The following is a 20,853-nucleotide window of genomic DNA, read 5'->3' on the forward strand; positions in this document are numbered from 1 at the left end:
AAGAATCCCATTTCCTGTTTTTAGGACTTAGAGCTAACTCCTAGAAAATATAAGATAGCAAGTGAAAAGAAGTATTGTTGTGAATACATTTCCAGTATCACAACTCTCCTCCACCATCTTTTTTTTTCATTATTCCATGTTTTTTTTTCCCATTATTTACATCAACTGATGTAACATTTATGTGTTTAGAAAAATTCTTAAGATGTATTGGGTTAGGTCTTAAGGAGTTGAGATCTTCTCTCTGCCAAAACTAAAAAACCAAACCCTTATCTTTACCCTCTCTTTCCACTCTATACATGTTTGTCAATGAGTTTAGGGAGTTCTTTTACTGAGGAGTCTTCAAAATGTTAGGCAGACTTTCTGTAGTCTTAATATAGGTTATATTAGAAGAAATTAAGGCTCTATAAGACAATTTCAAGTTTGATTTTTTTTTTAATCTCTATGTTGCCTCTTGTCAGGTCCATTAAACTCCCTATTAAAAGGTTGTTTATTTAAGTTTATTCTTGAAATGATGAAATGTGGGATTTGCTTACCTCATTTCTCTCCCTTAACACATACTTGACTTAGCAGCTCCATGTTTCTATCTCTTATTATTGTTGTTATTTTAATATTATCATTATTTTATAGTTGATTTTAAAAAGACATTTCTAGGTTATACAAGTTTTCTAAAATTATGATCGGACATTTGATTAAAAAGAAAAACAACATAAAACTCCCATCTAGCTTTTTGATTTTTAGGTTAAACAATAAAATATCCATGCTTCACTGTAGTGTTTTTTTCCCCCAGAATGTCATTAGCAGTAGCCCATTTGATAATTTGGTGATAATAATCACAAAATATATTCCCATCAGAATTTAAAAGTAAACAGTGGGATGGTATATTCAGGAAGGATTTCAATCGTCTTTAAAGTACTTTCTGAATATAAAATTGTTATTGTCAAAAACTTTACTTGAGGCATGAGTATAGAAAACAACTGTATTAACAAATTCATTCATTTAAAGCATGCATATATTTCTACCACCATCCAAAAAATAAGTTTTTGATTAAAATTAGATCTTATTCCTTTAGTACTATCATTCTATTTGCCAATACAAGATCACAATGTTTTAAATATTTGCCTGAGAATAGTATACACCTTGCCATTCTCTAGCACAGGTCTACGCCATCAAAACATTACATAATTAAAGTGACTGAGTCTTACTTAAGCTAATCAATTATTGGTAGAATCACAGAAGTTCCAAGTTGAGAAAGGAGGTCAGAAGTTATGTAGTTCTGAAAAGAAATTTCTTTTCTAGCACTTAACAAACTGCCACCAGCCTCTACTTGAAGACCTTCCATGATGGTGAACCAGTTGGGCAACTGATTTCACTTCCCGACAGGAAATTTTTGCTTTCATTGAATCAAAATTACCTCTCTATAATATCTACTCACTTCTCTTTATTACAATAAGCTATAAAGATTCATGACTCGAAAAACTACAAATTAAGGGCCATACTGTTTGCTGGGTCTTGTTTAAAGATATTGGCCCAGGTTTGATAAGAATATTTTATGTTCTAAAGGCTCTCTTCTACTGTTGAGTTTTTGGTAGAGTATGGATAGATTATGACAATTTAAAAAGAGAAACAATAACAAAAATACTTTAACAAGCTAAATACCCAAAATAAGCTACTCATTCTCACACATGGCCAGTGAGTTCATTTGTTTTGTTGGAGTACACATACTTATCACTGATATGCCAAAAAACAATGAAAAGAAAATTACAAATACAGGGACATACATAGAGCAGTTTTGTTATAACCTTGGTAAATTTAATATGTATATATGTATCCCTTGACATACATGTATACATATGCATATGTGTATGTATATATATTTCTTAAAAACAAACTGTACAAAATAATTGCTTCTCATTCACATCTCTTTCTTATTCTATGTATATTAGAAGTTTCTATTTGCTAATTACTATTAACAATAACTAAAAAAGGAAGTTTAATTTTCTTAAAAGAACAAATAGCAATTGTTTATTTGCTGAAAACATTTACTGAATAAATCATTCCTTCAGGTAGAACAAGCTAAACACATTTCTGAACCAGGAAAAGAGGGTGGGGGAATAAATCCTTTTCTTCTCTTCTTAACTTTCCCACAAAACACAGGGTTATATCTGTCATAACAAGTAAAGAAATGTTTGTCTCCTTTAAGAAATACAGTATCATTTTATCTATCTGGAATTTAGCTAATATTATCAATTTCAAACTGAGGACTGGACAGTAAATAAAGTATGGAAGCTGCCAAAAATGAAATCATGAAATCCATACATAAAAGACATTATGGGCTTCACTTGGAGTAATTTAGACCTTTAGCTCTGACTCAATGTATTTTTATTTTATATAAATTTCTAATACATTACTTAATCTGATTCTTTTGTAATAAGCACTTCAAATCTGGAAAAGGGATTGTTCTCTAGGAAGATGAACTGAGAAGAGCAAGAAAGGGCAGTATCATGTGAAGGGAGGAAATCAAAAAGCCATAAAAAGCATAAAAAAATAGTCATGATCCATAGTCAATACCACATTTTCTTTTTATTTTAATGATAATCCTGAATAATTCTGAAATAGTTTAAATTTTGCTAAATATATGCCATTTTGAAAAGCAGGGAAATGTATAATTTTTTGAATGTTTCAATCCCAAATAGTTAAAAAAGAAAGCACTGTGCTTGTTTAAAAAAGGAACCCATACATATTGGATAAACTTGGCTATTCAGAACAAATAATGCCTGCTTTGTCCCATACTGTAAAGGATTTTTACTGTGTGTCCACTCTGTTCTGGGGGAGTTCCATGATATAAAAACACTGAGATAAAAACATTCTCCGTAAGGACAAATATTCCTCCAAACACAAGTTGGCAAATTACCATAAGAGTCCAATACTCTTTCCATCTCTGTCCTGGGAAGAAAAATGAAACCCTGAATGCATAGGAATTAAATGATATTTTAAGTATACTTTATAATATACAAAAGTATCCCATGAATATTTTATAGTAGTAGCTGTAAAATTAAAAACATGTTACTCTCATTCTGGTAATAGGTGGTGCTGACTACGTCTATGCTCAACATTTTTGGCAGACCAAAAAAGTAGTCTAGATTCAAAAAAAAAAAGGTTCCATTCCAGCAGCCCCTTCTGAATACACCAACGTTAGAGACTCTACGTGCATATTGGAGACAGAAAAACCTAATTCATTCCACAGGTGCTGTTGAATGTTGAATGCAATAAACTCTGACTAAGCATGAGCTGTATGAGACAGCTAATTTCCCCTAACTAAATAGAAATAATGTTTTGTGTTGAGCAGGATCCTCATTTCCACGGTTAAAGGTATTTTGTTTGTTGTTTGGTTTTTAATTCCACCAAAGATATACTATGGTTCTAGTGGGACATTGGCCAAAACCTTAGATGAGAGGCTTGTAAAGGAACAGAGCATGTGAGCCCAGGAGTCATAGGGATGACTCACACTGCTAGACCTTGAGGGGAAAGGTGACAAGAATTTAGTTCAGAAAATACTATTTTCTGTTTCAGTGACTTACTTTTTAAATAAAGACGTGCAAAATAAGAGGTAGGGACTAGTGTTTCTCTGCTTAAAGAATGCCAATGACTGAGACCAAAAAAACAAAATATAAGAACTGACCCATGTAAACCAACCATTTATGGCAGCACTTTCAATACCAGCAAACTCCTCTGTCTGGCTTTTAGTTCTAGCCCACCTTTCCAAACTAATGCTTCACTATTTCCTTTCCTTTTGGCCCTGGCACAGTCAAACCGACTTTGCTGTTCCCTGTGCATAGCATTCTATCTCCTCCACGGCTTTGTATAAGCTTTCTCCCATACTCTTTCTCCATCATTTGGAATCCTCAGCTTCCTCCATGGCTAAGCTCAAGCGTCACCTCCAACACAAGGTCTGTCTTAATAAAATTGTTAGCACTCACTTCCCCCCAAAATATTTTTTATTCACTTCGTATTTTTTATGTGATTGTCCATGTACCTATTGTATCCCAGAGTAGAATAAAGTGGATAAAGTGCCTGGCCTGGAGTCAGGAAGACCTGAATGCAAATTCAGCTTCAGATACTTACCAGCTGTGCGTCCCTGAGCAAGTCACTTAGTCTTTGTTTACCTCAGTTTCCTCAGCTGTAAAATGTGGATAACAGTAATAGCACCTACCCTGTTGTAAGGATCGAATAAGGTAACATTTGTAAAGCACTTAACGCGGTGCCTGGTACACTTCACAAATGCTCATTTCCATCCTTCTTCCTTTTTCCCTCAGAGCAGGGACTGTTTTCATTTTGTCTTTGTCAGGCAAGGTACCTGCAACTTAACCGGTACTTAATTCAATAATTTAATTTATCACAATTCAAATCAGTATTTGCTTACTGATTTGAATTGTATTGAATCAGATATTCCACCTGTTCTTTTCGTTGCTCTTCCTAAGTTAATCCTCACTTCTAGATTTCCTCTCACTCTAGCCTCCATTGTGAAGGGAATACACGACTCCATGCTCCCATACTCAAGGAGACTATGTCCAGCGCAAGTCTTGGATCTTCATTCTCTTTCTTCTCCACCTTTCCAACTCACTGCTCACTGACTCCTATCACTGTACTCAGGAGGGACAGAGATAAAGTTCGAGATAGAAATGGAGATAGAAATAGAGATGAGAGACAGAGATGGAGACAGAAATCAAAATGAGAGACAGAAATAGAGCTGAAATAGAGATGAGATAGAGAAAGATATGGATGCCGGTATAGCTACAGCTATAGACATAAGGATAGGTATATATTAAATCGTTTAAAAAAATTCAGATATGTATTTAGGAAATGTAGAAATATGCTTCAATATAACATATATATGTTATATGCATATATACTGTACATATACACACATATATCTTCAGATAGAGAAATGTAAAATCAAACTCCTCTATATATCCAGTAAATCATTTTTTGTTCAATAGTTGTTTTAGTCAGGTCCAACTCTTTATGATTCCATTTGGAGTTTTCTTGGCAAAGATACTGAAGCGGTTTGCCATTTGGTTCTTCAGGTCATGTTGCAGATGAGTGAACTGAAGCACACTGAAGACTTGCCCAGGGACACACAGCTAATAAGAGTCCAAGGATGGACTTGAACTCAAAAAGATGAGTCTTCCTGACTCCAGGTCTGGCATTCTGTCTACTATGCTCAGTAAGGCCCCATGAATTTGACTCTTGTGCTATGTTTTGCCTTTGAATAACACTGTTTTAATAACTTGTCCTAGTCCCCAGGGCAATGCAGTGTAGTAGAAAAATTACTGGATCTGAAGTCAGAGGACCTGCGCTTCAATCTCAGCTCTACCAATTACTAACTGTGTGGCCTTGGTCAAAACTCTGAGTTTCAGTTTCTTTATCCAATCACAAAGTTAAAGTTGGAAGCTTTCTCAGAATCCTGTTAGTTGAACCCTCTCATTAGACATATGGGGAAACTAAGGCTCAGGACAGTTCGTTGACCTACTCAAGGTCATACAGGAAATTAATATCAGAGGCAAGATTTGAGCCCACGTCCTCTGATTTCAGAGTCAGTGCTGTTTGGCTGTACCACGCTGCCCTATAAAATGAGGGATTTAGATTAGATGATTTAAGACTACTTCTAGCTCTAACATTGTTTCAGCTTCTAAAAGTAGGTATTTTATTAACAGAATTAAATAAAACCCCTTACTCTGAGTCCCAGGAACAAAGGAGAAGACCTCATATAGCACTTGACTCTATGGTGCTTGCTTTGGACACTAATGGTTTTATTTCTAAACCTTTTCACCAGATCAGAATTACGTAATACCTAAGGTCACCATATGAAACAAAGTCTGGAATGCAGCTACCACTCCTAGTAGTAATTTTTTTTTCAGACAAAACAATTTCAGAAAATGACTGTATAGTACATTTATTTAATTGCTGAAGGGCAAAGGAGAAAAGAATCACAAATATTTGCTTCGAGTTCTGAGAAGACATACAGTCCTGCTAGGGAAAAATACACAAAAGTGAAAGCCAGTATCATCATTAAAAAGAGCTGTGGACCCTGAGATAAGAGGCCTGGGTTTGAATCCTCACTCTAATCATCATTAGCCCTGTAATTATGTTCAAGTAACCACCTGTCTGAGCCTGCTTTCTCATCTGTAAAATGCAGATAAAAATGCTAGTAATACTAGCCTGACTCAGAGTTTCATTATGGGGAAATAAAGGCCTTTCTTAGGAATTACTATGAGGTATAAAGAAAGTCTTTGGCTTTCCCTCTATAATATGCTAAAATAAATTAGAAGGTTTGTTTGTTTATATAGACATTTCCATTTTATCTATTGCTGTTTTCCAATATGTAAGTTGGATGTTCCAAATATGTAAGGATGTTCCAAAGGTTTTAGTGCAGTTTAAGCATCAGTAACTTCAAACTGCATGAAGACTTTTGGGACACCCTGAATTTGCCCAAAGTGATGATCCCTTTTATGGGGCAGCTAAGTGGTGCGCTGGATAGAGTGCTGGGCCTGATGTCAGGAAGGCTCATCTTCCTGAGTTCAAATCTGGTCTCAGACTCTTACTAGCTGTACGATCCTGGGCAAATCACTTAACCCTGTTTGGCTCAATTTCCTCATCTGTAAAATGAGCTGGAGAAGGAAATGGAAAACCACTCCAGTATCTTTGCCAAAAAAAAACCCAAATAGGGTCATAAAGAGTCGAACATGACCGAACAACACAATGCTTCCTTTAGCAGTACAGCTATTGGCTACACAACTGACCTGGTTTCAAACTAGAAAGACGCAGGTTTAAGTCTCACCTTTGATACATACTGGCTGTACCACCCTGGACAAATCACTTTCAGTGCTCCAGGAAAATCTCTAAGACTATAACAAAGGTGCTGACCTACATGGGTAAAGGGAATTTCCTCACCTGGGATCACAGGTCTAGTCCCCACTCCTATATTTACTAATTTCAAGATTGCCAGATAAAATAGTTTCCACTGACAAAGAATGTATACTTACTTGGAAACACCAGAGAGATCGTGTTCTTCATCTATATCACGGTCATGCTGGAGTGAAAAATTCTAGAGAACATATCCAGTGATGAACATATTTAAACCTCTTAAAGAGAATAGTACTTAGTTTAAATATTCCAACTCACATCATTTGTTGAACACAGGGCTTCACTATTCTTTGGACCCAGGAGTTTCTTCATATTCTCTTTGATGTTTTCTTTTCGCTGCTGTCTGAAATTTTTTTCCTGATCACACAGAGCCATGCTAAATCGAAGGTCAGGAGAAGAGCTAAAGTGTAAAACAGATAAGGCCGTGAATACCACAGCCATTGCATAAATGCAAAGTGATTTGCCTCCGTTGTCCCACCCTCTCCATTTTATACACCTTCTCCATAGACATAGAGGCCCAGTGACCACATACTCTCTGCCCCCTTTCGAATCTTAACTCTTTGGAAAGGATCAAAAGCTCAGTGACTGAACACCGGCTTGAAGTATTAAAGTACATCCTGCTCTGAGACATTTCCATTTGAATGGACTTCAAAGATGTTGAACTCTAATGGTAGAATTTGAGGACTCAGCCAGAGGACGAGATAAGGCAGGCATGTCTTGAGGGGCACCAAAACTCAGATCTGCTTGGTGTTACACCAGAGGAGTACAGCAGAAATTTAAGTCAGGAAAATCAGACTTGTTTTGAATCCTAGTTCGAACATTTCCTGGTTGTGTGAGCTTGGGTAAGTCACAACCTGAGAGAAGTCACTTCCCTCACTGCCTCATTCTATCATTCTCAGCTTCCTCCTCTCTAATAGAGACGATAGGATTTATACTACCAGATTATGGGGATTTTGTGAGATCATTTGACTGCATCAAATTGTGAGTGAGTTACAAAAATGTCACTGAAGGCCAAATCAAATAATAACAAATGCTGTTACAACTATCTATCTAAACTATAAAGTGTCTAGCACAGTGCCTGATGGTACTATATAAACGTCAACATCATCATCATCATCCTTACCGTCTAAATGCAGATATTCTGAACCTAGGGTCTGTAAGCTAGTATATGTGTATATATGAACATGGATATATGTACATATATATATGTTGTATTATATCACTCAACATTATAAGTGTAATTGATAAGAACACATAGATAACTTTATTTCACTATAAATAATTTCCTTTCTAATACATTTAGAAACACTCTTCTGAGAAGTGGTCTGTAGGCATCTCCGCACTGCCAAAGCGGTCCATGATTCATACAAGGCTAAGAACTGATGAAAGAGATTGCCCAGTCCAATGCATTGGTTCGTTAATTTTCAATGAAAGTTGATCAGAAGAAATACCACTACAAAAGAATGTGGTCTGCCTTTGACATGCTACTGTCCTAATAAGAAAGCTTACTTGATTATAGTTCAGAATGCATGTCTTGAAAGGGCTTTAATTCCATACATAAGGTGATCAGTTGATACATAGAGAAATCTATCTCTATGGAGCAAGTGGACTGGTGACAGAAGGTACTATAGATAAGGTGCTGGGCCTGGCATCAGGAAGACATAAGTTCAGATCCAGCCTTGGACATTTACTTAGCCGTGTGACCCTGGGCAAATCATATAGTAGGTATTATATAAATAGTTATTTTCTTATTTCCTTCAGAATACCAGCCATTTTTCACAGATATTTATAATATCCAAAATATATAGTTACATTGGTTCACAAAAGACCTATCTTTGGCTATGAAGGGCATTTGTTGTCCTTTTAGGGAGATAAGGCAGAGACTTTCTAAACTGCAGTCCTGAGACTGACCTTGAAGGTCTGAGATCAAGGGGATAAACTCTGTCATTAGGTAGGCTTTGCATAAGAACTAAGATAAAGCAAGGAAAAACACAGTGATTAGATGTGTATCCATTTAACACTGAAATGGGGGCTTATTCAGAAATGGCATTTGTTACTGTTGAGTCATTTCAGTCATGTCTGTCTCTTCATAACCCCATTTGGAGTTTTCTTGGCAAAGATGTGCTTTTTCTTCTCCGAGAATGGCATTACACATGTCCCAAAAGTAAAACACAGTGACCCTCCTTCTCTGGCACCATTGTAGTATGGAAAAAGTATGGACTCCAGAATCAGATAAAACCTGGATCAATTTCTGTGGCTGATGCTTACTATCCATGATGCCTTAAGCAATTCACTTAACAACTGAAGACTCCTTTTCCCTATTAGGGAGTTGGTCCACATGGCCTCTAAGGACCCTTCCAACTCTATATGACTATGTTTTGTTGTAACTCTACCCTACCTGACCCTGCCATTCAATGCTCTGATTGTCTTCCATTTACTCTGTGGACTTAATTATTCACATGCCCTCCAATAGAATATAAGTTCCTTGACAAGTCATGGCTGTTTTGGCCTTACCTTGTTTCCTGAAGAGGAGAAGACAATAAGTATTTGTATGACGCCAACCACGTACCAAGAACTGAGTTAAGAGCTTTTTACAAATATGATCTCATTTGATCTTTACAACCCCCATTCAAGATAAATGCTCTTATGATCTCCATTTTATATTGAGGAAACTGAGGTAAATAAAAGTTAAGTAACTTGCCTAAGGTCACACAGCGAGGAGATGTAGGAGTCCAAATTCGAACTCAGGTTTTCTTCACTTCAGATTCAAAGCTAAATCCACTTCACCACTAATTGCCTGGGACAGTATTTAGCACACAGTAAGTGCTTAATGCTGACCAACTATTATTCATGTAGTACAGAGATTTATAAAAGCAAGTTTTAAATTAAATTCTTATGCTGATCAAATGACAAGGATGAGTAAAGAAAAAAGAATGCCTTTGAACCATGCACTATGAGAATGAATGCATGAGCACTGACATACCTTAGAATAATTGCAAAGAAAAAAAAGACAAGGCTAAATGATTTAGCAAGATGTCTAAATAAAGAGGGTTATTTATCTCTTCTCTATTTAAGAAAGACTGAGCAAATAATGATTTCTCTTAATTCTGAGAATAGGAAGGAAATCCAATGGCCTTTGGGCCAATTCATACCTAAAAAGAATCCACATAGCACGCTCTCAATGTTTTGCTATAATGAACACTAGACCCAGAACATAGTTTTAGTGAAGTCAAGGCCTGCTCTACCAGAATTACTCCATGAACATGTAATTCTGGTCCTCTGACTTTTTGATCTCCAAGCTACTTCGGTGTAGTAAAAGGCCTAATCTCAGTGATCACTTCTGTATTTTTTCATATAGCTTCAACTTTGCAATGGAAAATATGCATCCATTTATGTGTGACTTAGTTTTTGGATCAGCTCCAAGGACCACATGTTAAGAAGTCCTGACTTAATTCACTTAGCCACTAAACAGTTATTAAGCCAACCATAAACATCAAATTCAGATTCATTTTTTAAATACAGAACTATTCAGGGTCAAAAAGAGTCATATTGTACTGGGGAAAAAAAAACACAACTCAATTAGGTGCCCATTTTGAAATATTAAAAGCTAAGTTAACCCATTACTAAACAATAAACAAAGTATATAAGATTGATATATAGTTTAAGCAAATCAATTATTTGAAATATTTTCCTTTGAAGTAAAGGAACTACTTACCAGACATCAAGAGCTACTTCCAAGATCATTTCAGTGACCTAAAAAAAGAGATAGGTAAAAAAAGATAGCCGTCTTCTGATAACACTTAAAAGACAAATTTGTCAGATTATTTTAAATGAGCTAATAAAAAGTGACATATTTACATGGATTCGCTTAATCACAAATACTCTGTGTTACTAATTTTGTGGTTGCTGTTGTTTTGTGCAAGAAGTTTATTTTGAGTATAAGTTGAATAACAGCCACTTAGTATGATCTTTGGACATATAAAATTACAATAATGAGGTCGTCATCAGAGTTATATTCCCCCACCCATTAATAAATGAAGTAAAGATTAGAGCAAGTGGGATCCCCAAAAATAAGAAAGGCAGATGTTTTCTGTGGTATACTTGTATGCTGAAGGGAAATCAACTCTGTGATTCTGATTTTTTTCAGATGCCCTTTAGGTTTCTCCAATAAAACCATTCTTTGGATTGTTCTATTCATATGTGATTTATACATGCCAACACAAAACAAGAGCCAATCTGAATGGAAAGATCCAACGTTGTTTGTCCTTGAGTCTTCCTAAGACCATCCTGTCCCTTTACCACTTAAAAGGATTTCCAGGATAAAAAGTTGAAGTAAACTCTTCAAAAGTATGGATTGCATCATTCTTTTTGTATCTTAATGGTCTAGCACAGAGCCTGGAATATAGTAGGGTGTTTAATAAATAAATGCTTTTGGATCACTCACTTGATTGGCAAGAACTATTAGAATCCTCTTGCTATCAGGGATAAGTACAAATTTATGAGGAGATGTCATCTCATAGCTTAGGTACAATGTTCCTGGCACATTTTAAGAGCTTAATAAATGCTTGTTGATGCTAACCAAGCAACTATGTTCCGACACAAAGTGAAGCCTTGTATCCCTGAGGTCTCTTCTTCTTCCTGGAACATACCATTCAGATGGAACAGGGGAAAAAAATGTGCACTTGCGGTGAAGCAAAAACAGATTCCTATGCAAATTATTACCCACACAGGCACATAAATTCCATACTACCTCTCTTACATTATCATGGCAATCAGAATGGTAGAGAACTAAGTCTCTCTGAACCCTAGATTCTTTATGCAGGAGCCATAGTATCCTAAAGCCTAGAAGCTCCACCTTTCCTTGGAATTGCACAAATGTAACAAGAATTGTACCCAATGTACTGTCAGAAAGAAAACATTTTGACTCCTGTGTTTCAAGAAAATAAAACAGTTCCACGTGCTTTTGGTGAGTAACTTTAAGGAAAAAGAGAGAGAAAATGGAGAATAATGCAAGTAATTCAATAGGCTAACAAGAAACACATGTGGGATGCAATTCAGCAAGCATTTAGCAAGGATCTCCTATGTGTATGATACTGTGCTTGGTTTGAGGGATACAAAAAATAAAAATTACTTTTTATAATTTCAACATGATTGTACAAATAAATACCAAATCATTTCCAAAGGGAGAGAGTATTAACAACTTGAGGTATAAGGAAAGCCTTCATGAAGCAACTTGTGCCTACGCTGAAGCAAGAAGAGATCTCAGGCAGAGTTGAGGAAAAAATGCATCCCAGGCACAGAAATAAGAAATGGAATGGCATTTAAAGAGAAAAGCAAGAGGGAAGTTGAGCTGGGGCTTTAAAGGAGTAACATAAAATGAGAGTTGGAAACAACTTCAGGAAGGTGTCCATCAAGGAGCAAGCCAATCATTCTATCCCAAAGAGGAGGATCTGACGTGTTTTCAGACTTTACAGAAGATGCCGCCCTTTGCCATGTTAATATATTCAACAAAAACTCCATCATATCTAACCAAAATTTTGGATAGAGACTGACCCTATGATTTCCTTAGAAGAATATCTTCTACAAGTTCAGGTCAGCATCTTCTCTGCAACTTTTATATTCTTAGACAGTTGCTTGGTGCACTGAGAGGTTAAGGAACCTGTCCACATGATCAGCATGTGTCAGAAGATTTGAATGTAAGTCTTATAGACTCTGAGGATAGCTTATTACTTACAATATCACGCTGCCTCTCACAACCAAAATTTAATTCAATTAAGCAAATACTTATTTTATACCTAAGTCCAAGCATCTGTGCTTAGCCCTAACTTACTCATTCTATGAGGGAAGGGAAACCAAAGGAAGGGAAATAGGTATATAACAACTACTATGTGCTAATCACTTTACAATGTAATTCTCACAACAACCTCCTGAGACAGCTGCTCTTATTATCTCCATTTTACAGTGGAGGAAACTAAGGCAAACAGAGGTTAAAAGTCTTGCCCAAGATCACATAGCTAGTCAGTGTCTGAGGCCAAATTTAAACTCAGGTCTCCCCAAATCCATTACTCAATCATGCCACCTAGCTGTCCCTATGATTTTTCCTTTCAAGTGGAAATAAAGAATGGTAATCCTTGATATAAGTATGTTTATCTAGCCTTGATAATAATAGTATTTTAATTTGACAACTTGTTTTTGCAATTTTCCTTATAAATATACTATCTTCTTTTTATAAATGAGGAAAGTGGATCACAGAAGTTAAGTGACTTATTCATTAGCACAAGGCTAATAAGTGTCAGAGAGAGAACTGAATCCAGGTCTCTTAATTCCAAGTCTAAGGTATTTTCTACTATACCATGCTAAAGATAGATGATAGATAGATAGGTAGATAGATAGACAGACAGACAGACAGACAGACGGACAGACAGACAGACAGACAGACAGACAGATAGATAGATAGATAGATAGATAGATAGATAGATAGATAGATAGATGATAGAGACATAGCTAGATACATCAAGACATAGAGATACAGAAAATAATATAGATATATGCATGTTTGCAAACTGTTATTGTTAACTCCTCTGGCAGCAAGGTAGTACAGAGGACAGAGGGTATGTCCTGAAGTCAAGAAGATATAAGTTCAAATCTGCCCTCAGACATTTTCTAGCTGTATGACCCTGGGCAAAGCACTTAACTTCTGCCTGCCTCAGTTCCCTCAATTGTGAAATATGTGTGTGTGTGTGTGTGTGTATACATACATACATACATATATATATATATATATACATATATATAAAATAGTATCTTTCTCACAGGGTTGTCATGACAATCAAATGCAATATTTGTAAAAAAAAAAAAATAACGTTTAGCACAATGTTTGGCACAAAGTAGGCACTTAATAAATGTTGATTCCCTCCCTTCCCCGTTCTTTTGATTCTTCATTTCTAGGAAACATGATCTACATAGTTAACTGACAAAAAGAGCATGGTTCAAGAAAACGAAAACAAGAATAATATTATGCGACAACTGTGACATGGTCCCCTCCCCCTGGGGACTTTGAATTGTATGAGTCAAGGGTTACCTTACTACAAGATGACAGCATGTTACTGTACTAGTTGTGTGTCAAGGGAGTGCAATATCTTAAATGTCCACCAGGGAGTGTTGAATGTGAGTCATTAGTCAGCCCCTAGCCTTTGTCAGTTTCTCTGCTATCTTTGAATGGAATAGCTTTCCTAAGAAGCTACAGTCTTTTACTGGCCATTTTGTCATTAATAATAATTAGTCCGCAAACATCAAAATTACTACACCCACAGTCAAGCCCATGCTTTGGCAATGGAATTAACTCCATTCCCCCCATCGTTGACCTCCAAAATAAACAAAAGAAAGAAATATTAATATTAACTTTTTTCTTTGCATTTACCCCAGGCCTGCATTGTTCTCTCTTAACTCGTGGCTTACTCCTCTCCTAGGTCTAATCATGAATCTTTGGCCCTCTTTCTCTCCTGGGTTCCAGTGGCCTTCTCACCTCAGGAGAATACCTTCCTCTGACTGGTCAGTTCCTCCCTGAACCTCCATATTAAGATAGTGCCCAAACCAGCCATCTTTACTCCTTTACTTCTCCTTCAGCTCTACTCTTGACATTCTGAACATCATTCTCTAACATGACCCTATACAGGTATCCTCCACCCTACTTTTCAGGTTTCTTTTGGATTCTATATTTCTCTTCCTCCCTCTTTCTCTTAAGAACATAAGTTCCTTCAGGGAAGGAATGGCCTTACTTTTTGCTTTTATTTGTATTCCCAATTTAGGACAGTGCCTAGCAAATAGTAAATACTTAATACATTCTTATTGACTTAATCATGCTGGAAGTACATTCCCCCTTTGTGGCTCTTCCTCTGATTGACTGGCTCCTCTCTGCATCTCCATTTTAAGGAAAGCACCCCTGTGCTCCACTCTTTAATCTGTGCATCTTTCTCCATCATATCTGTGCTTAGCTACCTTCTTCCACCACCTCTTCCATAAAGATGCAGCATCCTTTTTATGTATTGTCACCGCCCTTTAGAATATAAGCTTCTTGAGGGCAGGCAGTGTCTTTCTTTAAGTAATCACACTTACATACACACACACACACACACACACACACACACACACACACATGCCACAATTGCTCAACAAGATTTTCAAAAATGTCTAGAGGACATTTTAACCACATGCACCCATAGCTCATGGGAAAGGCATATGGATACATCTGGCACTCTGTCTCAGGTACAGAGACTAAAAACAAGGTAGAGGGAAGGAAGAATATGGTGGGATAAGTAATTTTCTCTTGAGTCACCATCTTACTGAGATTCAAAATATCTGGCGGTATAAGAAATTTTGGATCATTTCTCCTCATAGATCTTTGCTTCTATCTCTGCTCAAGGAAGAAGGGCTAGCCCACAACGCTGGACTCTGATTCTATCACTATCATAGAGTCATGGATTCAGAGAAGTCTTTGCTCCTCTAAGTGATCCTTGTCACTGGATGTACCTGTCTCAGAAACATCAGCTGCCAAATCCACACAGTCTAGACTACTCTCATCCCCCTGAGATAAGCTTGGTCATCTGCATTTCAAGTAAGTTGAATTAAAAAGTGAACATGGATTCTAGAGCATAAAAATTGTGTATCTTCTCTCCTATCACAGAACTTTTCCCCTGTTGCAAGCAAGGAATCACAAAGCATGGACACAGTAGACATTTAATAAATATTACTTGACTGACTGACCCTAAACAAGTCATTTTAACCTTTGCCTGCCTCAGTTTCCTCATTTGTAAAATGCAGTAACAGTAACATCTCCTTCCTCAGGTTCTTATTATAAGGATAAAATGACATAATATTTGTAAGGCACTTTCCAAACTTTAAAGCATTATATAGATGCTAGCTATTATTACCAAGAATTCCAACGCCCCTCTCAGGATCATGTGACAGGATCATTAGATACAATTTTGCCACTTTCTCTCAATCATTACCCAAGGGCAAAGAGGAAACTGATAATTCAAAAACATTGTTTTATTCCTTCTTCATTTTCGAAGAGGACCATGACATCAGAGAAATGATGACATGACTTGTGCTTGACTTTGTTTTGAGTGAGAGAGAGTTGTGCAAGGTCACCAGTCTCACTTTCTTCTCCTGAGCCATTTGGATCCAGTGACCAGATATTCATCTGGATGACTGGAGATGGTCCAGGACGCAAAGGGAGACATTGACTTTTCAGGCTAAGGACTTTTCAGGTACTCACTTAGAGTAGGGTGATGCCGATCCAGTGAACAGGCCTCTTTAAAAAGGAGTCAGGGGATGTCCCCTTTGAATAGAAAAGAATCAATCAATCAATCAATCAAGCTGGAAGGGCAGGAACCTCAGGACCCTCATGGTTATTGTATCAAAGAGAAACAGTTACCATTGACATCCAAAGACATAAGAAGGTAATCAAGAGCATAGGGTATATCCCTCCCCTCAGCTGAAGATTCTGTGTCTTGACAAAATTATGTGAGGGGTACTAGAATTTTGCATTATAAGCTTCATGATGAAATCAGCTCTCTATATATCTTTGGATGATTATTCTGGCAGCACAAGTAAGCATTCATAAGGATATTTATAGTACCTTCATATGAATGGTGCCTGCACGAAACAGTAAAACGTGCTATTTTAGTGGCTGGTTTGTCTCCATTACATTTAGACCATATCGTATGTGTACATATGAATGGTAAATATAATAAATATGCAAATAAGCATAAAAATAAAAACATCACCTAACTCATAGGCATTTACAGCAATAGTAAACTATACCATGAGTGCATGAGCCAATATAGATAGCAAAAATTAGAAAAAATATATAAAAGATACACGAATACACCAATCTATGCAGTTGCCTCCAATGTCTACTTTATGTGTACATTCATTAAAGTTGTCATCTGGCCAGTTTGTATTTCAACAGTATTCAGTTCCTTCTCTGGAGGCAAGGAGTATGCTTAATCTTTAGTCTTTTGGAATTGTTTTGGATCACTGTATTGCTAAGTCATTCATGGTTCTTCACTGTACAATATTGCTGTTACTGGGTACAACATCCTCCTGATTCTTCTCACTTCAGAGTCTAACTACGTCTACTTTTACTGCAACATCATAAATTAGTTGGGTCACTGGTCAAATAGTTCTTCTGTTATCTGCTGACTTTTTTGCACCTATCCCCAAATTGGGTGATTTTCTGGAGTCACCAGTCATGAACACTCTCATAACTATAGACTTCCATCCCCAAATGTGAGCTTACAGGTGGTTCTAACTGGCTATCAGCAGTCTCAGACATTATGGATTATCTTTTTATCCTGGAGGTTTCCACACTGGTTAGGAAAAAACTGCCTCTGAATTTAACCCTCTCCCCAAATGTGGATTAAAATCTCCTTTCATTCCAAGGCGATCAGTGGTTTTCATTACAGAGTTTCTTCTGAAACATCATCTTTGGAACTATTCTTTCACTCAAACAGTCTACTATTAGTAGACTTTCTCTTCTCATAATCTGATTAGGTTACTGTGGATCAATGGTGGTCAGTGGTTTTAGCTGTGTCCAACTCTCTATCACCCCATTTTGAGATTTTCTTGTCTAAGATACTGGAGTGGTTTGCCATTTCATTCTCCAGCTCATTTTACAGATGAGAACTGAGGCAAACAGGGTTAAGTGACTTGTCTAGAGTAACATAGCTAGTAAGCATCTGAAGTGGGATTTGAATTCAAGAAGATGAGTCATCCTGATTCCAAGCCCACTGCCCCATCTATTGTGCCATTTAGCTGCCCCATAACAGTGTCTGACATATTTTTGCTGTTAGTGGTTTTAGCTGTTTCTGACCCCATTTGGGGTTTTCTTAGCAAAGACACTGGAATAGTTGGCCATTTCCTTCTCTGACTTATTTTTCAGATGAGAAAACTGAGACAAACAGGGTTAAGTGACTTGCCCAGGGTCACAGCTAGTGCCTGAGGCCAGATAAGAAATCAGATCTTCCTGACTATTGTCTATCTACTGTGCCACCTAGCCGGATCAATATCTTCCTCCTATTTACCAGAGAACCAACTTAACTCCTTATTGGCAAGAAGTAGTTGTGATTAATTCTCTTTCAGCTCCCCCCCACACCATTTTCAAATCAGCTATTCAAAAAGAGGTGACTTTCCATCAAACTGCTGCCTTGTGTGTTCTCTGAACATCAGAATTTCTCAGCAACTGTCACCTTGCTGAAATTTTGGATAATGTACTTAAGCATCCATACAATCATTTGTTCCTGTTCTGAAGTCATGGCTAGTTGGTTAGTTTGTTTTAGTCAATTCCTAGCAGGCATCTGGGGTACCATCCAAACCCCAGATTCTATCATGCATATTCTTTCTTAATTTCGAACCATTTCCTCACTCATGTTCTCAGTGGAAAAGGTAAGAAGTTAGTCCTTACCTTCCACAAGACAACTATTAACAAATTCTGCCACTTCTCTAAATGTAACTACCTCCAAAAGAAAGTCAGACTTTCTTTTTGGATCCTATTTTCTGTACTTTAATTATTTTCTTTCATCTTCTGAAGTAACATTTGAACCTCCTTCAGGTATTCACTATCTAAAAATTGTTCAGCTCTGAAACAAGCGACAGCATTCCAAAATTATTGAAGGTTTATGACTGTATTAACATACTTGTCATAAAAGGCTCTTTTGGGGGTCCACTTTTACAATTTCCTAACAATAACACTAGTCTCTTTTTATGATTTCAGTTCAGAACTATGCACCAAGATAATATTTCTGTCTTGCTCACATCCTGGCCTGGAATCCCCTGTAATATCCTGAAAAATCAGTCATAATTCATTTGTTTTCTTTATCTTTTTCCTATCTGTATACTACTTATTCTCATTAACTTATGGAGAAGGTAGACAGGAAGTTTTTATCTTTACTCATGAAATATTTTATTTACATAATCATCCTTAGACTGTGCATAAGAAGAATTTGCATTCCACCTTCACCTTAAAATTTCCGTATTTCAGAAAGTCTCTGCCCTACCTCTTCCAAGGAAATCATTATATGAGTCAATCTTATTTCTGAATCACGGTTAAACAGTTATGAAAGAAAATAAACAGAAGGGGACAGACATCCCAGAACTTAACAGATATGTGTATTTTTAAACAATAATACTAGAGGACTTTCAAACAGACTTGACAGTGTTAAATTAGTGACTGACTCTCAGACATCAGAGATATATGACTTACTAAACCCGACTCACTTCATAAAGAAAAGTTAGGGTCACACAGTTCCTCCCTCTGACCAACTTCAAAGGCTGGGCATTTTTGGTTCTTTTGAAGTTAACAAAATGTGATGGTTTCTGCCTTTCTATTATGCTGCTTTGTTTCAAAAGGAAAGAATAACACAAACTTAACAAAAGTACCTTATTCTGAAGTGACAGGTTCTCTAAAGTGGTCTACTGTGACAAACATAATTAACATCTTCTGGAACTTGAATACAAGGCATTTTGGAATTTAATTGCTTGCTATATGATATGCACTGGGCATGTCTTGACTCAGATGATGAGTCTGTGGCATAAAATGACTTCTTGCGCCTCACTGGAGGTTGTCAAGCAAAAACTAGCCAATTATTTATCAGGTGAGTTATTATAGTGAGAAATCATTCTTGATATTGGTTGGGTTTTGCGGCCTTTGTGATCTCTTCCAATCTGGAGATGATGTAACTAAATGATTAGATTGTACAAAACCTGCCCTAAACTGCCCGATCAGAAGTATTCTCTTCCAGTTTTGAACTCTCATAGTTCACAGCGCTTTACCCTGTAGGAAATACAAAGTTAAAATAGGACAAAGCCCCTACTTGTATGAACTTTGAAAGTTAAGCATTTTTCTGACTTTCTACCTCTTTCATACCTTTATTCTCAAAGAACCAGCTTTGCATTTTTATTATAACACCACATCCTTCATCACCAGTATACCCTCATCTTCCACTATTCTCATTCTCCTTGCACTAGCCCTCTTGGCCACTTCACTTGCCTCAATCCACATGGCCCAACATTTAATGCGCCAATTGCCACCAGAAGAGAATTCTTTATCCCCTTTTACCATACTTGTCCTATTAACTGTATATCCTGATGAACCACCATACCCACTTTCTCCTTCAAACACTCCCTACTGCAACATATTTTATACACTGTCAGATTAATCTTCCTAAGGCATAGATGTGGTCATGTCACCCAAACACGTGAAAATCTTTAATAACTGTCTTGCCAACTTTCACCTAGAATTAAAGGCCCAAGACAATCTGGTACTATTTATTTCATCTCACACTATCCACATTTCACTCCAGCTCATCTCAATCTATTCACACACACTATATGCCAGTTAATCAAGAATACCATCTACCTCCTAAACAAATCACTCATACTATCCTGTTTCTATGAATTTCACTATATCTACAAAGCTCCCAATTTTTCTGCAAAAGATCTTTCTATATTAAAGAGCCTAACTCAAATGCCACTTCATAAATCCCCACTCTGATTCTTACAGTTAAAAGGGATCTTTCCTTCTTCTGAAGTCTCAGAGTACATCCTCTGAACATCTCTCTTAGAATTGTCTGCAGTTTGTCTCCTCTACATGATTAAGCTTTTCAAGGGTATCCTAGTATCTTTATAATTCCTTCAACACCAAGCAATGCTGCAAATGCATATGGTTAATAAACACACATCCTAGTGTATTCCCTTAAAGAATTTAATACTGTTGTGGTACTTTCTCCTCATTAACTAATTAAACAATCTTTAAGAGTTCCTCAGGATGAAAAGTTCCTGCTCTTCAAATCAACATGGTGACTAGCTTCTCCAAATTGAGTGAAGCTAGCTGCCCAAGGGCAAACATTACTCTGCTACTCAAACCTT

At 36.8% G+C, this 20,853-nt stretch overlaps 1 protein-coding gene across 1 annotated transcript in view; it reads right to left on the minus strand.

The window, feature by feature from the left end:
* Positions 1-20,853, minus strand: part of PLA2G4A (phospholipase A2 group IVA) — a 168,444-nt gene that overhangs the window by 70,570 nt on the left and 77,021 nt on the right. Inside the window, exons 6-7 of the mRNA XM_072648363.1 lie at positions 10,640-10,677; positions 7,183-7,324 (exon numbers count right to left, since the gene is read on the minus strand). Coding sequence (XP_072504464.1) covers positions 7,183-7,324; positions 10,640-10,677 — 180 coding nt within the window. The remainder of the gene's footprint in view (positions 1-7,182; positions 7,325-10,639; positions 10,678-20,853) is intronic.

The sequence above is a fragment of the Notamacropus eugenii genome, chromosome 2 (assembly GCF_028372415.1).
Source record: "Notamacropus eugenii isolate mMacEug1 chromosome 2, mMacEug1.pri_v2, whole genome shotgun sequence".
Lineage (NCBI taxonomy): Eukaryota > Metazoa > Chordata > Mammalia > Diprotodontia > Macropodidae > Notamacropus > Notamacropus eugenii.